This window comes from Erinaceus europaeus, chromosome 7 (assembly GCF_950295315.1).
Source record: "Erinaceus europaeus chromosome 7, mEriEur2.1, whole genome shotgun sequence".
Classification (NCBI taxonomy): domain Eukaryota; kingdom Metazoa; phylum Chordata; class Mammalia; order Eulipotyphla; family Erinaceidae; genus Erinaceus; species Erinaceus europaeus.
The window spans coordinates 67,963,842-67,983,167 of record NC_080168.1 but is presented as its reverse complement, the minus strand read 5'-3'; the positions used below and the strand labels follow the sequence as shown (position 1 = coordinate 67,983,167).

At 44.1% G+C, this 19,326-nt stretch overlaps 1 protein-coding gene across 2 annotated transcripts in view; it reads right to left on the bottom strand.

Annotated features, from left to right (window-relative positions):
• Positions 1-19,326, bottom strand: part of LOC132539438 (uncharacterized) — a 48,666-nt gene that overhangs the window by 16,844 nt on the left and 12,496 nt on the right. The window contains exons 8-9 of one of the 2 annotated variants that reach the window (XM_060194685.1): positions 15,051-15,188; positions 13,340-13,777 (exon numbers count right to left, since the gene is read on the bottom strand). In XM_060194685.1, coding sequence (XP_060050668.1) covers positions 13,380-13,777; positions 15,051-15,188 — 536 coding nt within the window. In that variant the 3' untranslated portion in view covers positions 13,340-13,379. Of the gene's footprint in view, positions 1-13,339; positions 13,778-15,050; positions 15,189-19,326 lie in introns of those variants that run through there. The other variant, XM_060194687.1, reaches the window with a different exon arrangement.

Sequence of the window (19,326 nt, the reverse complement as noted above, 5' to 3'; positions counted from 1 at the left end):
GCCACCAAGCCCTGCTAGAAAAAAAAAAAAAGATCTATTCATATCATTTGTTTTATGGAATTGCAGTACAATAGATTTTTACCATGGGGAACTAAGACATTCTCTTACCCACATTTTCAGTAGTGACTGAATAATGGTTAATAAGCTTATCCAAGTATAGGGGTAGAGTTGCATGCTCACCCCACTCCAAAGCCCTGTGTCTCCTGTAAGAGATAATTTCATAGTTCTCACAAACCTTGAGATACATTTGTGCTCCATCTGGGGGGAGGGACTGGAGATGATTATGCTTAATGAATTGAGGAGGTGAGAGCTATGAGGTGGTTTCACACATTTATGGAATATAAAGAACTGAGTCATGTGAACTTGAACGAAGTAATTCTGAGTATCTTCGCCAATTTGGAAATGTACTTGTTTCTTTAAGTTAGAATCTTTCAGTCATGTGACCTCGGATATCTTTTCTTTCCCATCTTAAATCTTTCCCCATTTTCAGATATGGGACACCATCTTCTTCCCTTGGAGTTTTTTTGTTTGTTTGTTTTACTAATTTTACTATGGATAGATACAGAAAGAAACTGAGAGGGGAGGGGAGATAGAGAAGGAAAGAGACAGAGTCACCTACAGCACTGCTTAACCACTCATGAAGCTATCCCCCTACAGGTGGGGCCCGGGACTACAACATGAGTCCTTGTCCATGGTAATGTGTGCACTTAACTAGGTGTACTGCCTTGCCTGGCCCTGAGGAGGGTTCTTTCTTTCTTTCTTTCTTTCTTTCTTTCTTTTTTCCCAGAGCACTGCTCAGCTTTGCCTTATAGTTTATGGGGGGAGGGGCGGTTAACCTGGGATTTGGAGCCTCAGGCATGACAGTCTCTTTCCATAACCATTATGCTTGGAGATCCCACTATGCTATTCTCATAAGATCCCACTTACAGATATACTAGACCTAGGGATACTGTCTGCATGTCCCTTGTACACTGTGTGCTCTTTTTACAATTCTTTACTGCATTAGAATGGAATCATTTTTGATTTTTTTTTTTTTCCCTCCAGGGTTATTGCTGGGCTCGGTGCCTGCACCATGAATCCACCACTCCTGGAGGCCATTTTTTTCCCTTTTTGTTGCCCTAGTTTTTGCAGCCTCGTTGCGGTTATTATTATTGCCATTGTTGACGTTGCTTTGTTGTTGGATAGGACAGAGAGAAATGGAGAGAGGAGGGGAAGACAGAGAGAGGGGGAGAGAAAGATAGACACCTGCAGACCTGCTTCACCTCCTGTGAAGCGACTCCCCTGCAGGTGGGGAGCCGGGGGCTCAAACCGGGATTCTTACGCCGGTCCCTGCGCTTTGCGCCATGTGCGCTTAACCCACTGCGCCACCGCCCGACCCCCAGAATGGAATAATTTTTAATGACTTATCACAAACCAATTCCTCCTTAATTTCTCATCTTCATTATCAGCTTAGTATGTCAATAAGAAGGCTTTCTGGCAGGGTAGTGGCACCCAATCCTGGGTTCTTGCACTTGGTAAGGTGTGTGCCTAACCAGCTGCAACACCCCTAGCCCTCTCTTTTTTTCTTATTTCTTCTTTTGCATAATTTGAACATCTGCATCATGTCAGGGTTGGCCTTCACTCTGCAGCATTGATGCCAGTTTCCGGCTTCAACATATACCAGGCAATTCTTCTCCTCTAGTGGAGTGGGGGATACATTTTTTAAAAAGTATTTGATTAGATAGATGACATTTTAAATTACAAATTACTTACTCAACTGAGAACTACCTGTGTGCATTATCCTGAGACTAGAGAGCAAGAAGGAAGAAATTCAAATAACCTTGTCAACACACTGCTAATCATACACTGAAAATCCAGGTACTAACTAAAATCTGCAGTGGCAACTCTAAATCACAGTCACCCCCAAGAGTCAAGTAGCTTTGATACTGGATACAGGGCTCTCTCTCTCTCTCTCTCTCTCTCTTCCTTTCTCTCTCTTTCTCCCACCCTCTCTCTTTCTCTCTCTCTCTCTGGGTAAACAGAGCTGGTGGAAAATGTGTTCTTCCACTGCTCACTCCAAAGGCTTATTGTGACCCTGACTTCTTTCTCTCCCAGGAGTCTGAGGAACCTGATCAGGGGTCTGTGAGTTCCAAGATGGAAGAAACCAAAGAGTCACCTGCAGGTGAGTGTCAGGGCAGTCTAAGAAGAGACTGACTGGAGTGAGACATTAACTGTAAAGGCTCAGGGAAAATGGTTTCCAGCTTAGCTTCAATACCTTCTGACAGGGAAAAGAGCAGGCAAAAGGCCTCCGTGCACTCAGCAGACACTGACCAACACACTGCTCTGTAACAGGCTCTAATGACAGTCCTTGCGTCTCTACTTCTCTGTGGCAGACAGGGCTGCTATATAAAGCTTCTCCTCATGAGGAATTCATTGCATTCCAGGCACAGGAATGTATGAGACCATCTTCCTCTTTATTTTGTCAACTCTTTTCTTGGGCACATGCTAGGGCAGGGTCTCCTGTCAGATTCATGGACACAGAGACACAGAGACACAGCCTTCTTTGCACAGAAGGTCCAGGAGAAGGCCCATGTGTCATCTTCTACAGTGAGGTGGGTCTCTTCATGGTCAGCCTGGACCTAGATTGGAGTTTCTCTACATGTAGGTGTCAAACATCAGCATAAACATGAAGGGTCAAATGCCAGCCACTGAGGGGCTTCCACTAGAAGTAGATGACTACCACAGCCTCGCATGTGGAGACCAGCTGGGTTCCTGTACATGCCTCCTTCCACGTGATATTTCCTTTCTGAAACAAACTCATGACACTGAAAGTCAATCCCAAGGTGGGGGCAGGATTGGCAGGGACCCAGTAGCCCCACAGAAAACCATGCACATCTCCAAGGAAGCCACAGCTCCCTTGCCATGCTCTAGCTACATCCTGTGGTCACGATAGGCTCATCACAACCACTTCAGCCTGAACCTATGTTTGGATTTCTCTCCATACAGACGGTGAATATCACCATGAATGTGGAATGGCTCCACTACAGGTGACTGAGGAGCAGTCACAGGAACAGGAAATCACTGGCTTGGCTTCCAGTTGCCAGGAGTCCTTCCTTTTGGAGCAGCTATTTGAGGACACTCCAGGTTAGTTCCTCCTCAAGCACAGACCCCAGGTCAGGGCCAGCAGAGGAGAGGGAAACTGACCACTCTGATGCAAGTTCCACCTCTCTGGACATTTTTCCCCTCTTGAAAACAAGCTCATGACACTGAAAACCGGCCTCACTGGGGAAATGGGACCAGAATATACACCAGAACTAATAGTGACGCAGCATGATAACTTCTACTTCCAAGTTTCTAGAAACCTCTTAAGTTCTGCAATATAAAGCCAAGGGCAGATATAAACTTTCATATTCAATCAAAAGTAGGGAGTCCAGGTCTCCTTTCACAAATCCTCAAATATTTTCCTGCCTATATGCAGGAATCATCTCCTACACTTATAACTGGGTTTGCTAACTCCATCTGTTCCTCTACAAAGGTTTCAGTTAGAAAGTGGACGCTCGACCTTTTGGTTTTCCATGTCCTTCATCCTCTCAGAGCCTCTGCTCTGCTCCCTAGGGCTCCTACTTTGTCCATTGCTAATCCCACTACTATGTTCACAGGTCTCTGCACTGGGGGTGACTCTACCTGTTTCCTGGGCAGCTCCGTTGACATCGGCCACCACAAGAGCATCTTGGTGGCTGTGGACCAGAGGGATGACACTGACACCACCCTCCATGATGTGGAAAGTATCAGGCAGAGCTCCGTGTTCAACCGTCTGCACGTGGCCCCCTCATGGCTGCCTCTGCTGGACCTCACTGCCTCTGAGCTAACTCCTGAATACCTGATGGGTTGTAGGGACAGGGCCACCCACAAGCTGTCACTCTACAACTATGCCCTGAGCCACCCCATCATCCCCGTGAACCTGGCAGTGGAGGACATCATGGACTGTGTCTATCTGCTCCTCCAGAAGGAGAAGGCCACCAGCACTCAGTTCTCCTGCATCATGGCCATGCTGTGCACCAGCAACCACACATTGCTTAAAAAGGAAGACAGGGAGGAGTGAGGCCCTCCATTTGGTCCCCTGTTCCTGCTAGAGGTAGGTGCCTCCTTCTTTACTGATGCTAGCAGTACAAAGGTGACCGGGCACACCTCATCTACAACATGAGTCTGGGTGAGCCTAGGCCATATGACATTAATTGGAGCAACTAGTCTCTGTGAGACAAAGGTGTCTGGCTGATTAAAACAGGACAAGAGAATCACATCCCAACAATGGCAGGACTTTACTCATTCTCCTGGTGACACACAGTCTAGGTGGAGGCTGCAGAATTTGGCTGTGTTGACAGGAAATGTTGAGTAGGTTTTAATCTATTTAACTCTTTTGATAATAATTCACTTTAACTAATTGCTAGAGATACAAATTAAGATGGTAGGGAGAGACAGTGCGGAAGAAATTGAGAGATACCTACAGCTTTGCTTTTCAGCTCCTGAAGCTTCCCCCCTGCAGGTGGGGATAGGGGCAAATACCTAGGTCCTTGTTCACTGTGGCATGTATACTCACCAGGTGGGCACCACTTAGCCCTTTCACGTATTTATCTCCATGGAGAAATTCTTTCTTTGGCTTAACTTATTTCTTCAGGAATCAAGAGGAAGCTAGTATATGACAATGTGATTTAACTAAGACAGCTCTCTGTTTTTCATTTCAGGCATGACAAGAAGACAGCCTGCATATTCCTATCTGGGAGAGTGACACCTCCAGAAAGGCTCAGTGATGGACCATATCAGGCCTCTCTAATGGGATTCAGAGAGCCCCCTACCTACAACCTGCTCTGCTGATAAGGGCTCAGGGCTCCACTCAGAACCTTGCTGGGGGCTCCCCTGGCAAATCTGCAATCAGTGAGGCCACCTGGGTGTCTGCTGGAATGCCTACAGCCAGCTTCCCCTTTGTAGAACTGACCCTTTCTTTTCCCTGTTAGTTTATGATATCCAACTGACAACAATTATTCTCTTAATCCTTTGCAGGATTTTGAGTTAGTCCTCAGTCCTGCCATCTATGTGAAAACTTCCTGGTGGAAGACATGAAGCCCTCTGACTAATGCAGTTCTTTTAAACTTTTTGTTTAATGGGGTCACAATGAAAAATGTCAATATTCCACATCCAGCTCATTTCATTTGAGGCATCTTCCCTGATCCCTTCTTACATCCTGGTTTGAAGGTCTTTTCACAGAAATCTCTCTCTTACTCCTTTCACTGTATGTATGTAGTTATACAGTCTTTTACTGTATTTTCTTGTTGATTCTATTGCTATAATAAATATCACTCCTTCACTCTGTGCCTTATATGACCCCTCTCTTTGCTCACGGCTCAGATGAAACCTTGGTGGGCTCCACTGGGCAGCTCTGCATTAGCTGAGGTCCCATGTGTCTGCAGGCAGCTAGCAGCTGAATTGGATCTCCTTTCTGTGTGTTGCCTGTTCCCCAAGCCTCCACAGGGTGGCACCTAGCTTCTTCAGTGCCAGAAGAAGGGCTCCCATACCATGGCCAGACAATCACTGAGGTCTCCGCCTGCTTCCCATTTGTCCATGTTCCATAGGTCAGAGCAAGAACATGGCTGAGTCTGCAGTCAGCCAGGAGGAGACAGTAGCAGAGAGTAAAGATGGCGCATTTCCGACTTCTGCATGGCTGTTACTGTGATCAGCACATTTCACGGCAAAGTTCAAGGTGACATCTGTACTACCATAGGGCCTCAGCTACTAGCCTTTTATTCCTTAGCCCAGCACTTCCCAGACAGTTGCCAAGTGTGGGGACAAATGTTCATGGAATAGCCACTCATTATGCTGACACTGGCCAGCATCTGTGCACCACATGCAAGTCAGAAGGTCACAGGTCAAAACTGGCATCCTGGGGAAATGAAGGTCACTGTTCAACCTGACTGCCCTTTCTCTTTTTAGGAAAACTTAGTACTACACTGCCTACTAAGAACTTTAGAAAATATAACACCCAACGTCTTTTCAAAGAGAAGTGACATTTTTAAACAAGCAAGTCCACATTTTCCAAAGTAAAAAGCACAAATTTTCTAACATATCAGAGTCTGCTTTTGTCAAAATTTTTAAAAAATGAAAATCTTTGTACATTACGACCACAACTGAAAATTATAAAAGTTTAAGGTCAAGAGACGGGCAGTAGCACGGCGGGTAAAGCATAGGTGGCACTAACAGAAGGACCAGGGTAAGGATCCCAATTAGAGCCACCAGCTCCCCACCTGCAGGGGAATTGATTCACAAGTAGTGAAGCAGGTCTGCAGGTGTCTATCTTCCCTTCCCGTCTCTGTCTCCCCTCCTCTCTCCATTTCTCTCTATCCTATCCAACAACGTCAACAACAAAAATAACTACAATAACTAAACAAGGGCAATAGGAGGAATAAATAAATTTTAAAAAGTTTAAACTCTCTAAAAGGCAATACAAAAAATAGTAACAGGGAGTTGGGGAGTAGCGCAACCGGTTAAGGGCACATGTTGTGAAATGCAAGGACTGGCATAAGGACCCTGGTTCTATACCCCAGATCCTCACCTGCAGTGGAGTCACCTCACAGGTGGTGAAGCAAGTCTGCAGGTGTCTTTCTGTTCCCCTTCTGCCCACCAGAAGTTCACAATTCAGGGGTAAGCAAGCATAATGTTAGCAACATCCAAGCAGCAGTGATTCTAACAAGTTAGTGATGGGCTTCAAACCAATAAAAGTCATGATGCTGACAGTACAATGGAGAAAAGAATTCTACTGGGTCTGAAAAGAGAAGAGCACCAAGCCTCCTTTAAAGAACACTTAGACTTTGATCAAAGCATAATAAAGGGAGGAAAAGCACAGGTGTCACAATGAGTTCCATGAAGCTTTCTTGGCACAGTAAACTGACCTCCAAACCCAGCTTCAGCTCACAACACCTGCATGGCACCACTCAGGGCTGGGGCTGCTCCTGGCTCCTTCAGGTGCCTGCACCAAACCTTGGTGCTACAAGTCCATTTTGCAAGCATAACTGCAGCGACTGGGAGGCAGCATAGTGGTTATACAAAAGTTTTTCATGCCTGAGGCTCTGGAGTCCCAGTGGAACCTCTGGCACCACCACAAGCAGAGCTTGGAAGTGCTCTGGTTGTTTGTTTTTAAAAGCAGAATTATTATAACCCAGGAGGGAGCTCAGAATTCAGAAAACAGGACCTGCAAGCAGAGGATCCTTAATTTGATCCCAGCACTGAATGTACCAGAATGATGCTCTGGTATGTTCTCTTGAGAAGAATTTGATACAAAGAAGTCACTGTTCCAGCAGGTGTTGAGAGCATAATGGTTCTGCAAAAGGACTCTCATACCTGACACTCCAAAGTCCCAGGCTCAACGCCTCACACCACCATAAGCCAGAATTGAGCAGTGCTCTGGTAAAATAAATAAACACATAAATACAGAGAGAAAGAGGGAAAAATAATAAAGAAAGAAAACAGAAGTTCTAGTAGAGAAAATCAATGTCCAAGTTCTGGAAAACTGAATTTTCACTAATATGCAAAGAGTACCTATGCCTGTAACTGGCATCTAAAGTCAACCTATCCTCATTCCAAGACACTGTTTTGCAAATGCTACCTGTAAAAAACAGTTTAAAATGTGGAAAATGAACACTTTAACACAGAATGTTCACCAAGTAGAGCAGGCTGCCCAGAATTGGGCCCTGGCCTACATGGGAAGAGAATGGACCAGGAGAAGTTTCAATGCAGTCACTACTCCATCTATCTCTCTTCACCTCTCTTTTCCCTCTGTCTGAATGAAAAAGCAGCCTAGAAGAGGTGCAATTCATCATATGCAAGGCCCTAGGTCCACATGGTCAATAATGCTTGAAGTATAAATGCAGTTCAATTCCACTTAGAGAGGGACATTCACTGATGGAATGAACAACCATAAATGTACATAAAGCCCTTACACTTCAGGATTATGCAGTACATAAAACAATATAAATGTTTCTTACAACACTGAGTTCCTTAGTGTAAACTTCTCACACAACTATGTGCATATGTATATATACAGATACACATTTCCTTACATGCTGAGATTCATTCTTAATCAAGGATGGTTTTTGTATTGCTATAGCATTTGAATACTTCCTATGACTAATAGCGCTAAGTTGATACTTGAAATTGTTGGAGCTAAAAAATTCTAGCAGAGACACCAGATGTATTGCAAAACCTTTATAGAAGGCATTTCAGAAGAGTTTTAATCCTTAGTGTGTTAGGCTGTTCATAATACAGACTAAATGGAGTGTTCCCATGTGTACCTGGAATGGTATTCTCAACTTTAGGAGAAAGGAAACAATAGTACTTGACTCCCTGGCCTACGTTGGAAAAAGTTGTTACCCACTAGATGATGAGACAAGGACCGGCAGAGTAATTGAATTCCAGCCAAAGCCAAATGGGCAAAATCTAAAACACATGAGGTATTTGTAAAATTAAGAACAACAGATTTGGGGAAATAAAAATAAATGACTGATTGGCTATTACTATGTTCTATATACTGATCTAAAAACTGTATTCTACAGAACTTCAGTTTAATCCTAACAATACATAATTTAGTGAGCCACCTGAATTAGGAAAGTGACTTCTGTCCATAAAATCTAGTTTAAATCAAGGACAGCAGAACTTCTTTGTGTGGAAAACTAGAGTTTAGTGCTTAGACCCCAGAGTCTGCAGATGGGGTGCAGAGGGTTCAGTGGACTTTGGAAGATAAGGTGTTGCAACACATTTTGAAAAAGTGAAGACGTCAATTTCTGAAACAATGGTTTATGAATTTACCTGAACTCAAAAAAGTGTATTGAAATTTTCAAAATGACTTTCAGTTTTGTTTTTTTTTTATTCTACTTGGGAATGATTTAATAATAGTAATTATTATGTGGGCACAACTTCTCTCCTTACCTAACAGGCACCTGCACACTGACCCCACAGTCATCTTAGCCTTTCTGCCACCCATGGGCATTGTGTCTCTAGCACCCACTCTGACTCCTCCTGCGCCCAGCCCCCCCAAGGCCTGGTCTTGATGCAACAGGCCAGGACCAGTCTAAATGTCACAATGTAATGTCACTGGCTTTTCTTCCTAATTTTTTTTTAATTAAGGGTGAGGGCATTAAAAATTTATTTATTTATTTATTCCCTTGTAATGCCCTTGTTGTTTTATTGTTGTAGCTAATATTGATGTTGTTTGGATATGACAAAGAGAAATGGATAGAGAGGAGGGGAAGACTGAGAGGGGGGGAGAAAGATAGACACCTGCAGAATTGCTTCAGTGCCTGTGAAGAGACTCCCCTGCAGGTGGGGAGCCAGGGGCTTGAACCTCTTCCTTATTTCTTAAGTTCCGTCTGTAAAAGAGATCACCAAGTACTCATCATTCTCCTTCCAGCTGATGGTACTAAACAGGACCACCTGAAGTTCCATCCAGCAGGAGGCAAGGGGATGATTTCTCCATCTTCAATGGGTGAGTAGACTTCACTTTTGTATATGGACCACAACCATCTGAAACACTCCTCTGTTAACCTTCGGGGTTGCTCCGGTAGTTGGACCCACCTGTGCACAGATCACTTTGGAGACCTATTTGTCTCCTTTTGCATGGCTGTGTTTTTTAATTCCTCTGCTTATTTCCATTCTGTGTGTGCCTAGTTGGGCACGTGCGTGCACTTGTGTGTGTGTGTGTGTGTGTGTGTGTGTGTGTGTGTGTGTGTGTGTGAGTGTGTGTGTATGTGTGTGTGTATTTCCCACAGCTAGAAGGCATTCCTGTCTCAAGTTACCAGACACCAACATTTCATTTAAATGCTTCTAATGTAACATTGGCTCTGAGTGGCCCGCTATGAGCTCCCAATGTGGGAAAGGGCCCCCAGTCCCTCTGTGACACTGTGTATGTCTGTCTGCAATCACTAGGCCAGCACTGCGACCTGGTCTCTCTTTGGTGGGAATCAGTCGGATTCCTCCCTTTGAAATCAAATGGACCAGATTGTTCCTTAATTCTCATTTCTTTTGTTTTCTTTTCATTTTCCTTCTCTTCCCTCCTCCATTTCTCCATTTCTCTCTCTCTCTCTCTCTCTCTCTCTCTCTCTCTCTCTCTTTCTCTCTATCTCTTTGTAAACGGCCACATGTTTATGCCCAGAAAGCCCCTCATCAATACCCTTTGCTACCTTGTGTGAGTTGAGTAGCTGTTGGAAAGTTACCAGTCACCAGCAGACTCTCGCAAGTGTTCTACAAGACTGGTCAGCACAGGCAATGCAGACTGGTTACCTATAGTGACTTCTCAACTGAAATTGAACATACAAGGTTTTAACACAATGGCCCCCTTAATATTCTATGAGTTCTGAACTTGGTCCACTGTGGGAGCCTGGCCTTGTCGGTCCTCTAGCTATAGCCTGAGCCTTTGGGAACAGGAGGTGATGAACACCTTGCTGCTTTCAGATATTGCCAAAGGGACCAGGGTGAATCTGGGATAACAGAGAGCACATCTTCCCCAGCATGAAGACCAAGTACAAATCTCTGTGCCCCTTTACAAGGGGAAGTGTGAGGATTTATGATATGTATACATTTGACTCTCTTTCACTCTATGTGTTGCAGTCTCACATATTGCATATGAAAAAAAAAAAAGAAACTGAAAAAATATTTCAACCTGGGATGCAGGAGACTTGCATGCAAAAAGCACCAGCAATAACTGAGGTGGCAAAAAATGCATAAAACTTAGAGATGATTATAGTAAAGACTTCAAAAAAATGGGGAGAATACAGCCTTGTGTAAAATAAAAAAGTGTGTTTAGATCTGTTGATTGTGACATTATATATGGTTACACAGAGTCAGAAAAATGCAAATACAAATCCTAGCAGAATGAACATGGGAATTGTTGTTCCCATCTACAAAGAACTTCTGTGCATAAACAGAGCTTATATTTCACCATGGACTCTCACAGCAGAGGTAATACAAGGATACAGTGTTACACCCGGGGCCCAAAGACAGCTCACTCAGGAGTTGTCTACTCTGCCATGTGCACAGCCCAGGTCTGAGCCCCCAGTCCAGCCCAGGGAGCGCTGTGGCTCCTGAGGAAGGGTCTGTGCTGTGAGCCTCTCCCTCTCTCTTCAGCTCTGTCCTCTCTGTGTCTGTCTGCAAACACTGATCTGGAGAGGAGAACCAAAGAATAATAAAATTGTTGAATATGGAAATAAAATGTGAGTTATATCCAAGATTCCATCACCACGTGAAAAGAGTTGAGAAAGGTGTTAACCACACCCTGCACAGCCCTGTGGATTCCAGTGGATGTCTTTAATAACAGTAGAAGTACATGCTAATAACAAGAAATGAGTACTGGTTAACATTCAGCCACAGGGATTCATCCCCTGTACAGGTTGTCAAGTTAAACAATCAAGACAAGGAACACACAGGGGGTGGTTTAACTCATAAAATGTTCAAAGCCAGGGGCTGACAGAGTACCATGAGAAAACATGGCTGCCAGCCCCGTCCTTACCTGTACCAATAAGACTTATGAGTGGTGAAGATCTGCTGCAGTGTCCATCTCTCTCTTCCCCTCTGCCTACCTCTTCCCTCTCAATTTCTGTCCTATTAAATACATTTTTTAAATGGTACAAAGAAGGCCACAGGAGTTGGGGATTCCTTGTGCAAGCACTGAAGCCCCACTGCTAACTCTGCAGGTATGGTAGTAAGGCAATCCAAAAGCAGACAACATCAGATAATGTCAGGAGCACATGTTTAGGCATTATGATTTTAATGGCAGTAGGATCATAGAGTCACCACAGTGGTGACATTGCAAGAGAAAATGATCATTGGGCTGAGACATAAGGGGACTTCTCAGATTTGGGCGACTTCAACCTGGATGACGGTTTGTGAGATTTAATTTCATCTCTATCAATCAGATTGTGTATTTCTATAACATGTTCTTTCTTCTCCAATGCTATGATATAGCATGATTAGATGTTGATAACTGTGATAGGAATGAGCTCACCCAGAAGACTGATTATGTCTTGATAGTAAGATAAAAGTTGTTTTTAATTGGGAGCAGAGTTTTATTTACTTATTTATTTATTCCCTTCTGTTGCCCTTGTTTTATTGTTGTAGTTATTGTTGTTGTTACTGATATCATCATTGTTGGATAGGACAGAGAGAAATGGAGACAAGAGGGGGAAGACAGAGAAGGGGTGAGAAAGACAGACACCTGCAGACCTGTTTCACTATCTGTGAAGTGACTCATCTGCAGGTGGAGAGCCAGGGGCTCCAACAGGAATCCTTACTGCTTTGCGCCACAAGCCTTTAACCCACTGCACTACCGCCCAGCTCCCCCCCTTTTTTTAATGAAAGAGAAAAATGGATGGAGCCCAGTCTGTGACACAGTTCTGGGTTTTGGTGGTGTTAAATCTAGGCGCTCTTGGGTTCAGCCCTGATATCTGGAGCACCTACCACTGTGCAAAACCTCTTATCTAATAGCTGGTTTTCTTCTTCTTTAAATTTAACACACTGAGTCAGGTGGTAGAGCAGCGGGTTAAGCACATGAGGCACAAAGCGCAAGGATAGGCGTAAGGATCTGGGTTCGAGCCCCTGGCTCCCCACCTGCAGGGGAGTCACTCCACAGGCAGGGAAACAGGTCTGCAGATGTCTTTCTCTCACCTTCTCTGTCTTCCCCTCCTCTCTCCATTTCTCTCTGTCCTATCTAACAATGGCAACATCAATAACAACAATAACTACAACAACAATAAAATCAAGGGCAACAAAGAGGAAAATAAATAGATAAAAAATTAACACCCAAGACACACTGCCACCTATGTGTATATGAGTCAGCAGCAAATAAAATAATCAGCTAAGGGCTGAGTAAATTGTAGTCTATGTAAACAATGGAATACTATTCAGATATTAAAAATAGTGATTTCAACTTCTTCACCTCATTCTGCATGCAGCTTTAAGGAATCATGTAAAATAAGAGAAGTCAGAAAGAGAAGGATGAATATGGGATGATCTCACTCACAGGCACAAGTTGAAAAACAAGATCAGAAGGGAAAACATTAAGCAGAACTTGGACTGGAGTTGTAAGTAAAAGACTCTGGGCAGGGTGTGGGTTCTGGTCCTAGAATGTGATAGCAGAGGAGGACATAGTGGGGGTTGAATTGTTCTGTAGAAAGCTGGGAAATGTTACGCATGTAGAAAAGCTTGTGTTTTGCTGTCAACTGTGAACCATTCATTACCCAATAAAGAATTTTTTAAAAAGTAGTCCTCTAAGGTATAGAGCAACAAAGTATTTATTATATTAATATATATGCTATCAGATACTATGAATAATATATGTAATATACTATTTAAGGGTAGAAGAACTATCTGGGAGAGATGCAGGAGGTCATAGTGATGACCTTTTTTACAAGGATGCTTTGTAAATAATCTATCACATCCATTACCTGCACCTTCTGGTGGAAGATGGTTCGGTGCATGTTAAAAGTGTATAGGGACAGGCTGGGGGTGGCCCTGTCCCCACAGATCCGCAGAGTCTCAGTCTCCTCTGAGGCATGGAGGGCCAGCAAGGCCAATGCTCTGGGAACCTTGGGAGCCCCATGGATGTGGGGGGAGTACCCGCAGATATCTTCTCTGCTATATAGAGTAGAGAAGATGTTCTCCTTGTACTGCCAATGCAACGCCATCTTAGCGCCCTGGTAAGGGGAGCACTTGATAATGTGGGGTGGTGCGGGCCAGGTGGCTGCTCCAACTGCAGAGACTCCTGTGAAAGAGACAATCTGTGAATTTGATGCAAAGGATGTGGAACAGAGGAAGTGAGAGGATGGAGACATTTCAGAGAGGGGTGCTACAGAGAGCTCACTTTCTAAGGAGCCACTTTAGAAAGGCAAAATAGAGACAGAACATATTCTGAACAGCGCATGGGGTTCCAGTGTATCAACAGGGATAGCTTTTAAGTGAGCTGACTGAGGCATCCTGGTTTCCCTGATTTTTGCTAATTTGAAGTTTTTAAACTAGAACTTGTTATTCAGCTTTCGTAGAAAGAAGAATCACTTCATCTAGAGTTCTGCATTCCTTGATGAAGAATTCTCTCTTTCTGCAAAACTCTGTATATCTGTGTGTGTGTGTGTGTGTGTGTGTGTGTTTCCCCTCTCTCTCACTTCCGTCTCTATCCATTAAACATATAATATATATATATTAGAGGGCTTGGCAGTAGCACACCTGGTTAAGTAAACACAGTACAATACCCAAGTATCTGAGTGCAAACACCCATTTTCCACTTGCAAGGGGATCCTTCAGGAGCAGTCAAACAGGTCTGCAGGTGTCTTTCTCTCTCCCTCTCAATCTGCACCTCACCTCTCAATTTTTCTCTTCCAATCAAACAAGACAAAATGGAGGAATGGGTTACCAGAGTTATGGGTTCCTAGTTCAGGCTCTTAGCTGCAGCAATAACCCTAATGGCAAAAGAAAGAAAGAAAGAAAGAAAGAAAGAAAGAAAGAGAGATGGAAAGAAAAGAAAAGGGGAAAAAAAGAGCAGAAAATGGCTTCCAGGAGTGGTGGATTTATATTGCAGGGACTGAGCCACAGTGACAACCTGACATAATATATAAGTTATATATATAAAACTATATATTATGATTCCTCCAAACAAAATATATACAAGAGTTCGTTTTATCTTTTCTGCGTGAAATGCATACCAATCCAACATTTTCCTCTATAGTAGTAATATCAACGGTAAAACATTTTAGAATGGAAGGCAGAAAACATCAAGAAGGAACCCCACACACACACACACCCTGCCTTCCTACGCACAGACATTCATATCAAGCTACACCTGGGAATTGTGGGAGTGAGGTTGCTTGTGGTGGGATAGAGAGCTCCATTCTACCTGGAACTCCATGATCACTTCACTCCAATGTCAGGAGCCACATCAGGAGGGCAGTCATGGGCACAGAGGGGACACCTGCAGGATGGCTGGGGTTCACCAGTGCTCCCTCCCAGTTCCACTCAGTGTCTGGGCCTGAGGACACACTGACCTGGGGTCTCCTCAGAGGTCTGCTCCAGATCATAGGGCTCTGTGATGATGAAGACAGAAGTGGAGTCTTGTGGTCTCTGGGACAGCAGCTCAGTGGTTGGCAGCTCACCCATTTCCTGTCCACAGTCTTGTTGGTGCCCTACAGGGAGGACAGTCAACATGCAGACTCAGGCTGATGAATGGTCCCCATCAGGCCAACTCACCCCAGCTAGTGCCCACATGGTGCCCGTGGTCCTCCTTCTGGGTCTCAGGATGGAGCCAATGTGTCTGTGGGAGCATCCCTGCACTCAGGCACGGAGACCCTACAGAAAGCAGGTGCCCAAGCATGGAATGTGCTGAGTCTGTTGGGAGCAGGCTTCCCAGGTTCCCTTGCTTAGAATGCAGACATCCCTTGGTACAGAGTGCAATGGGGACTTTGTATTCCATGATGTCTGGGGTTACACTGCACTGGTCTGGCCTTCTTTCCAGTAGAGGAGGGAGATAGATCAAAAATAACAACAAGGGGCCAGGTGGTGGGCCACCAGGCTGAGTGTACACACGACCACATACAAGGATCTTGAGCTCGAGCTCCCAACATGCTGGGGATAGTTTCTAGTGTGAGGAAACACACTGCAGGCGTCTATCATTCTCTCTTCTGTCTTTCCCCTTCAATTTCTCTCTATCAAATAAAATGGAAGAAAAAAACAAAAGGAAAATGACTTGACAGGACCAGTGAATTCACAGTGCGTGCATCCAGCTTCAGTGAATTACAGAATAGCAGAAAGAGAGAGACAGAGAGGGAGAGAGAGAAAGGCAGCAACACAGCACTGACACTTATTTCCATCATGTGATGAGGACTGAGCTTGAACCCGGATCTAGCACAGGAAAGGCAGGCGACTGTGCAGTGTGAGGGCTCTTCTGCTGGGACCATTAGTAACTTCTGCTAGGATCCTGTCTGAGAACACTCCTGCTCATTCATGCCCAATACCATTGAGATCTTTATTTCTCTGGCAGATTATTTGTCAATTCTGACTCTAAATGTGCCCTCTTTAGATAACACTTGATTTATTTTTTTTTAATTAAGGTAAGAGATATTGAGAGGAGGCGGGGTAGAGAGACAGACAGGAGCCTGTAGCTCTGCTTCACTGTTCATCAAGATTCCCTTTTGCAAGTGGGGGCAGGGGACTTGAACCTGGATGCTTGTGCACTGTAATCTGTGCGCTCTAACAGATATGCCACCACCTGTGCTCTGACATTGTCCTTCTAAACTGTGCCTTTACCAGAGGTCTGTGATGGCTGCTGTGATTAAATAACTGCAATGGATTGTGTGGAATTGCTCTGCTCACTATACTGACACATGAGGTCAGTCTAATAGACTTTAAATGTTTCTTTTTTAGTATTTACTTAACTGATATGGTATTGTGACCCACTAGTTCCAGAATATCTTTTCTTTTGAATCCTTTAAAAAGAGACAATGTGGCTGCGTGGTAGTGCAGCAGGTTAAGCGCACATGGTGTGAAGCTCTAGGACTAGCCTAAGGGTCCCTGTTCCAGCCCCTGGCTCCATAAGTGGAGAAGCAGGTCTGTAGGTGTCTGTATTTCTCTGCCCTCTCTCTGCTCCTCTCCTCTCTCAATTTCTCTGTCTTGTCCAACAACAATGACAGCAATAACAAAAACAATTCTAATAACAATAAAGAACAAGGGCAACAACAGGGGATAATAGCCTCCAGGAGCACTGGATTAATAGTGCAGGCACAGAGCCCCAGCAACAACCCTGGAGGTAGAGAGAGACACACACAGGTTGAGAGATAGAGATCCAGGCTCACTGAACCCCTCCACTGCTCATGAAGTCTCCCCTCTGTGCTGTGTGAGCTGATCTGATGTGCATCAGTGGTGTGAACCCGGGGCTTCCTACACAATAAAATGAACTTTGCTGTGGGAGCTCTGTGCCAGTCCTAGAATGTCCTTCTCCTCTGTCAGGGCTACTCAGGAGCCTCAGGCACCTTGCTCTATGCTCCCATCCCGCTGCTCCTCCCAGCCCACCAAGTCACCAAAGAGAGGACTCAGGGGACTGATAACCCAGAAGCCAAGTACAAAGCCAGAGCCTACACAGGGAGTAACTGTGCATAAAAACAGTGGCTAGTACTTCATGCTTAGGATTGCTTCCCCTTGCCCTTCCCAAATTAGAAAAAGACAGTTTGCTGTAATGTGGATTTGAGTTTCAAAAATAAGGTTCATTTCTTTTTATTTCTTTTTCTAAAATGTTTTTTTAATGATTTTTAAAGAATATTTATTTATTTCTGTTTTGATTCCCTTGTTGTTTTTATTGTTGTTGTAGTTATTGTTGTTGATGTATTCATTGGTAGTTAGGACAGAGAAATGGAGAGAGGAGGGGAAGACAAAGAGGGAGAGAGAAAGATAGATACCTGCAGACCTGCTTCACCACCTAAGAGGTGACTCCCCTGCAGGTGGGAAGGATCATTTCTTAATACGCGAGAAAGAGGGAGAGAAGAGGAGGAAAGGAGGAACAGAGTGTCACTCTGGATGGGCACTGAGGATACTGCACTAAGCAGCTCACAGTCGCCTGACAGTGCTCTGGACACTAGCTCACAGTCTGGGAAATGGAGCAAATTTCTGAGGTATAGAGAGCACAGTCTCCTTCCACTCTGATCTGTTTGAGAATTTAACTTGGACTGTAACTGCACATCACTAAGAGGACTGGGAACTCAGTCTGAGAAACACCAAGTGCTGTGGTCAGCATGTGAATACCGGAGCCTGGACACAAGCCTCTCACCATGGTAAGACGCTGAGGACATTCTGCCATGGAGCTGGAGTTCAAAAATACTTCTGTGTGGACTCACAGGTGTGACCTCATTTGAAAGGAGTCTCAGAAATACAAGGGGCTCATTTGTAAGGAAATACACTAGCAGAATCCCATACTGAAAATAAAAAGGTGTGAGGAAAAGAGAGTCTAAACTGTATTTCTTTCAACATATTGAGAGAAAGAAATGATTAGTGAAATAAATGAATAAATAAATTAACAGATTTTTCCTTTTCCTGTTTTTTTTTTTTTTTTTGCCTCCAGGGTTATTTATTGCTGGGGCTCAATAAGATTCCATTTTTCATGGTGTCCTATTTTTTCATTTTATTGGATAATACAGAAATTGAGAGGGGAGTGCGAGGGAGATAGACACACACTTACAGACCTGCTTCAACTCTTGTGAAGTGACCTGCCTGAACGTGGGGAATGGGGTTTGAACCTGGATCATTGTATGGACCCTTGTGCTGAGTACTATGTGTGCTTAACGGGTGCACAACCAGTCCCTTCAACATGTATATATATATATATTTAAAATTTTTATTATATTTATTTATTTATTTATGGGATAGAAACAGCCCAAAATTGAGGGGGAAGGGGGTGATAGGGAGGGAGACACCTGCAACACAGCTTCACCACTCATGAAGCTTCCCCCCTACAGGTCGGGACCAGGGGCTTGAACCTGTGTCCTTTAGCATTGTAACATGTGCTCTCAACCAGGTGCATCACCACCCAGCCTCTCCCTCAAAACATTTTTTTCAAGACAGCACTTCCTGACGAAAAAAAAAAAAAAGAGAGAAGAATTCACCTCCCTGGCTAGAAACACCATCAAGTATGGTTAGAGGCACAGGCCTGAGGTTTTTTTTTTTTTTTTTTTTTTTTTGGCTAAGAACATGCAGCTGAAAATGTGGAAAGGGGATGAAAAAGACACTGGGAACAGGTGAGTTTGGGACAGGGGTATTGATGCCTTTACATTGTACAATGGCTGTTTTTATTTTCATTATTTTAATAAAGCATTTTACCTAAAACAAATTACACTGTGATGACAAAACAAATAGAAAGACCCAGCAACTATATTGTTCCACAGATGTACAAATTAATAGCTCCTTCAATGTATTAAAGAAAATTTTTAGGAAGGCAGGTCTGAGTTTGTGCCACAGTTTTGGGCTGGTCAGGATGGATGAAATGTGTGAAGACAATTAAGCTTAATACTAAGCAGCTGCTATTTTTTTATTAAATTTTTTTTATATTTATTTATTCCCTTTTGTTGCCCTTGTTGTTTTGTTGTTGTAGTTATTATTGTTGTTGTCGTTGTTGGATAGGACAGAGAGAAATGGAGAGAGGAGGGGAAGACAGAGAGGGGAGAGAAAGATAGACACCTGCAGACCTGCTTCACCACTTGTGAAGGCAACTCCCCTGCAGGTGGGGAGCCGGGGTTCGAACCGGGATCCTTATGCCTGTCCTTGTGCTTTGCGCCACCT